Genomic DNA, 5,575 nt, shown 5'->3' with positions numbered 1-5,575 from the left:
CTTCCAACCCGTTCTACCTCTAGAAATAAGTTACTTTTCCCCCTCTCCTTTCCTCCTGCTTCACAGCAGGCGCTTTCATGTCCCCCCCCCACCCCCTCCCCGCGGGTGCTTTTATTTTTTTCTGTCAGGCTGTCAGAGCGCTACTCCTCCTCTGTCCGGTGCTGGTGTGGGGTGAAAATCCTCCACCTCAGACGTTCAGAGATGTAACTGTCTGCGATACTGTGGTCACTCTCCATGTAGCATCAATTATGCTAATGCTACCTGTCACGTTCTCTCGTCCTGGCCACACCTCCGCTCTCTAACCCCCCCACCCACACCCCCTCCCCTACCCACTTTGATGCATTTTTCAAATTTCGCCTTGGGGCGGAGTTATCCTTTCACAGATACACTACACTAAGATACACTTTAACGGGCAGCGCTCCACTTCAGTTCAGCTGAGTTAAGCTCTACACATCTTTTGGTTCGTCACTACCCACTTCATTTGGGAAAGCTCACTTCTGTGCAGGACATGATCAACTCCATCAGTGATTATGAACAAGCAGATGGAGCTAAGAGATGAGCTGTGATCTGTGCCATTTCATGGAGCTATTTAATGAAAGAGCAGAAAGTTTTTAAAAGGAAATTAAGAGATCTACATGCATTTCTAGGAGGGATTTAATTTTAAATTGTATTACATACAGTATTTTTCAGTGTAAAAGTTATGAAATCCAAAAGTCATGGCTCTTTATTATGAGGCAATATCTTTTGAAATTTGAATTATTACAAAAGCACAAATGACACAAAAAAGTAGTTTGGTTGCAGACAATATCTGCAAGAAACTAAAAACAGGAAAACAATAGTGCGAATGCTGCTATTAAGCTTTAAAGAAGAAATTTTATGAATGTTGAAATTTTAGGCAGAGGTTGTATTCAATTCAATTTTTCTGCAGAGATGTTCTGGTTACAATTTAGTAAAAATTCTTGTCTTCCTGTTTGTATCTGCAGAAGTCGGAACCTTTCTGGTGGTTCTCCAAGACCTCAGCACACCAAGAAGATCCACTTCATCAAAAACATGAAACAATACGACACCAGAGGCAGCAGGTGAGGCTCAGACACAAACTGATTTGTTTTGTACCAGAAGATAAGCAGTTAATGCAAAATTCTCTTTTTAAATCAAAATCAACCTTTTCTGTCCGACATCAGTTGTTCTATAATTAGATTTGATTGTATTTCACCTGCCTTATTTCTTGTGCGTGTCTTTTTGTTGTGCGAGAGAAAATCTAAAGATAAGAGTTTAAATATAGCCCTCATAGTTCCACTGCTGCAGCCAAGTTTAAATGCTTTTTTAGTTGTTGTGTAGGAGTGTGTTAACCTTTCCAGTGAATACACATAACCACAGACAGCAGGTTGGAGCAGCCAGTTCAAATCACGGCTATGAAAACATCTGAATTCCTTCTGATGTGACCAAAAACCAAAACAATGCCTGATTTATTTCACTCAAATATATTTATTTGATTTATTTTATTTGGTGAAAGTGTTGCTGTTTGTTTCAGGAGAAAGTAAATGCCCAGAAAGCACTTTGAGACTTGAGGTTCTGTTTCAACCTAGCAGCTTGGTCCTGGGAGTAAATCAGTGTTGTCCACTCAGAAAAACTTTTTTTTTTATTATTATTATTGTTTTTTTAGAAGTATAAAAATGAATTAAACTTATTACTTGTTTGCAGGGTCTTTTTATACATCCTGTTAGTCAAAGGTGATATCATGATGGTTCAGTCTCTAGCATTCTGCTGACARACGCAGGTGTGCTGTCTTTACTTGGAAACATTTTCTGGACAATTATAATAAATTGAGCATTTGGTTTGTAAACATTTCTTGCAGTTGCAGGAAGTTCTTTATCCTCCCAAAATGTGGAGAAAAAAAACKTAACAAAAATAAATATGTATATATGCATACATCCAGATATAAAATACCTGGATCTGGATTATGGACTACCTGACTGGCAGACCACAGTATGTACAACTACAGCTCTGTGTGTCTGACAGACTGCTCAGGAACATTGGAGTCCCACAGGGAACTGTCCTCTTCCTTCCTCTTAACACCCTACACCACAGATTTCAGTAACTGCACAGAGATCTGCCATCTTCAGAGGTTTTCTGATTACTTGGCATCAGTTGATGTATCAGCAGAGGTGATGAGGAAGAGTACAGGGCGATGGTTAAGGACTTTGTCTCCTGGTGCAAGCAGAACCATCTACAGCTCACCTTGACAAAGACTAAGGGTGTATTCAGACCAGGAAAGTCCTTTGGTCCAATTGTTTGGTCCAGACCAAAAATGGACTTTTTTTTTTCTCGTTTGGTGCAGTTTGCATTCACATAGTGCTTTTTTGCAAATGAACTATAACTGGTAAACAAAGCCACGAGTGTGACGATCATTGCTCCCATTGGACAAAAAAAGGACGGGGGCGGGACTGAGCCACAGATCCAGAAGAAAACAAGGAAGTCCTGCATGCTGCGGTTCTGATGCRCACATTTTTGCTGATAGTACAACTGCAATAGCATTTCAAATGTCAGAAGAATATGTCCTGCAACCCAAAGGAGACGAGGTGCGCTGTGTGTTCTGACCCACAACATGCCGGCAGTAGAGCTGCTAATAGGAGACGACGAAACAGGTATGTTTTCAGTTTATTTAGCTCAGCAACGGTGGCCTGTGAAGTCCAAAAAGGTGCATGTTTAATGCAGTTGGTTCAGTTAGAGTCCGGTTTGTATTCACACCAGAAGCAAACCGCACCAGAGTTCGTTTGGAAGCAAACTGAGACCACCTAAGCAGGTCTCGGTCTGGTTGTTTGATCCGCACCAGAGTTCGCATGAGTGTATTCACACCTGCACAAAAGGTCCGGACCAACGCTGGAAATGTACTCTGGTTCGTACGACCTAAGGAACTGGTGGTGGACCTGAGGAGGAACAAGGTACCAATGACCCCTGTGTCCATCAGGGAGGTCAACGTGGATAGTGGAAGATTACAAATATTTGTGGGTACCTTTTGACGATAGACTGGACTGGTTTAAAACCACAGACGCCATCTACAGAAAGGGCCAAAGTCGTCTCTACTTTCTGAGACATCTGAGGTMCTTCAACAGCTCCCGGATGAATGCTCAGGATTTTCTGAGCCTGTGGTGGCGAGTGCCATCCTCTATGCTGAGGCAGCAGACTGAGGGGGCAGACGCCAACAGACTCAACAAGCTGATCCGAAAGGCAGGAGATGTTGTGGGAAGAGAGCTGGACTTTCTGACGACAGGGTCAGAGAGGAGGACACTGTCAAAGCTGCAGGGAATCATGGACAGTGGTCACCACGAGTCACAGAAGCACATTCAGTAAGACTCATTCCACCAAAATGCATCACTGTCACAGGAGGTCAATCCTACCAGTGTCTATCAAACTCTAAATTATCCCTTAACATGTAAAATCTTAGATCGTCTGTCCCTTTAATAAGTCTGTGGATTTTGTTTTATCAAGGATACTTTACTCAAACTTGCAATATCCCTTAAGATCATCTCTTCTTATATCATCTTATCCCTTAAGGGATCTTTTTACCTAACCATATTGCTATTTCATAAATTTTTATATTCCTATCTTATACTGTTTACATGTACATGTGTGTATTTTGGTTTTCTCCACAGTGTTTATACTTAATTTTATTATAGTGTGCTTATCTTTTATTCTCTAATTATTTTACATGAATGTTGCAGCTGTAATAACTGTAATTTCCCTCGGGGATCAGTAAATTATTCTGATTATTTATATGGCAAAAGCTCCTTCCACTTTGCTGCTCCCTCAGACTGGAATAATCTACTGCAGAAAGACTTGAAGTTGAAGGAGTTGGGTCTCTTTTAAGGTTTTTAGGGCCATTCTTTAACAGTTTGTGCAAGAGGCATTTGACTGTAAATGTTTTCACTGATTTTGTGCTCTATTTTAGTCATACCTTACCTTCTATGAGTGTTTCTTGTGTTTATTTATTCATCATGATGTATTTGATTGTAGTTTAATATTTGTAGTTTTCAGTGGTGGGCAGCACTAATTCAAGTTAGTTACAGAAGTTCTAAAGCACACGTAACAAAAGAATCTTAGCAGAAGCTAATTCTAATGTGTAACTTTGCCTCAGAGTTCACTAGATTTTGTTTCCAGTGATAACATGAGCCATTCTTGTACTGCCAACTAGTGACATGACAAATTGCTTTTAATCATTGTCAATATATGTCGCGCTTTGAGGAAGTGATTTACAGAAGAGACTTTTGACTCATGGTGTTAAAATAAAAAGTTTTTGTGGATTGCAAGTTCTGCTGCTTCTTGGTCATTTTTCATATGTTTATGGTAGGGCTTCTGTAAGAAGGCATGCAATATATTAGTAATTATAAATGGTTTATTGGAGAACTGAAGTGAACAAACCATCTCTAAATTATCTGGTGTGCGCAAGGTTCGCTTGCTCTTTAGTAAATAAAACAAAACCATTTTCTTTATTTTATCTTTATTTCAACCATCATTAAAGACAGACYGGAAAAAAACCAAGATGCTCCTCCCTCTACGCGCCTCTAGTCTGGTCCTGGTCTGAAAAAAAAAAAGGTCCGTCATCTTGCTGGTCAGAGCGCCTCTAAATTATCTGGTGAATTAATTATCTGCTGTGCGCAATGTTCGCTTGCTCTTTAGTAAATAAAGCAAAGCCATTTTCTTTATTTTATYTTTATTTCACCCGTCATTAAAGACAGACCGGAAAAAAATAACCAAGACACTCCTCCCTCTTCAGACGTGTTCGGTTTGAACGGACATTTGTTGACAAGCAGCCAAAAATGCCCCTGAGAAAGAACTACTGCAGTAAACAAACCAAAATACACAGACACACAACTCTTCTTTGGAGTTTAGGTTCCTGAAATACTAAAGGCTGCTGTTCCTCAGAGACTGTCCGCCTTGCTGTGGACCAGCTGAGTCCAGGTTCTGATTAGGCTTGGGCAAAATTGTATCGTTTGCAATTAATCATCAGAAAAACTTTCATTGATTATTTTTTTGCCACCTATTGATTAATATGATTACTGGGGATTTCCCTGGTCAGTCCAATAGATGCTTCTCTCCGTTTCAAATATAACAGATTTTTTTTAATTAGTTAATTAATTTATCATAACTCCAGTTAAACTTAGTCTATCAACACAATTTAAAAATTGATGTATAACCTGAAGTCTATACTTTTGACACAATTTGGAACAGATTCCTACAGAGAGCAAATCTTTCCCCCTAGACTGATTTAAATTGGTCATGGACTAGGACATGCAGGCGTCCAGGGACTCCAGGGGATTAATCATTAAATTAAATACCACAATTAATTGTAATTTTTTTGCCAATATCGCCCAACCCTAGTTCTGATTGTACAAACTGAGTCAGGCAGACACTTGTTAACAAACCATGATTGCGTTTGTTTCAGAATCGTGTTGATCTGTGCTAAGAGGTCTCTGTGTGCTGCCTTTTCTGTTCTACCGTACGGAGAGAGCTTCTACCTCAGGTAATCAACACACACACACACACACACACACACACACACACACACACACACACA

At 40.0% G+C, this 5,575-nt stretch overlaps 1 protein-coding gene across 1 annotated transcript in view; it reads left to right on the top strand.

Moving 5' to 3' along the window:
- The window catches only part of cables2b (Cdk5 and Abl enzyme substrate 2b), a 28,734-nt gene that overhangs the window by 2,223 nt on the left and 20,936 nt on the right, over nucleotides 1-5,575 (top strand). The window contains exons 2-3 of the mRNA XM_014033990.1: nucleotides 984-1,079; nucleotides 5,444-5,521. Coding sequence (XP_013889444.1) covers nucleotides 984-1,079; nucleotides 5,444-5,521 — 174 coding nt within the window. The remainder of the gene's footprint in view (nucleotides 1-983; nucleotides 1,080-5,443; nucleotides 5,522-5,575) is intronic.

Source organism: Austrofundulus limnaeus, unplaced genomic scaffold, assembly GCF_001266775.1.
Source record: "Austrofundulus limnaeus strain Quisiro unplaced genomic scaffold, Austrofundulus_limnaeus-1.0 Scaffold1926, whole genome shotgun sequence".
NCBI lineage: Eukaryota > Metazoa > Chordata > Actinopteri > Cyprinodontiformes > Rivulidae > Austrofundulus > Austrofundulus limnaeus.
Note: the sequence above shows the minus strand (reverse complement) of the source record. Positions and strands in the feature narration are given on the sequence as shown.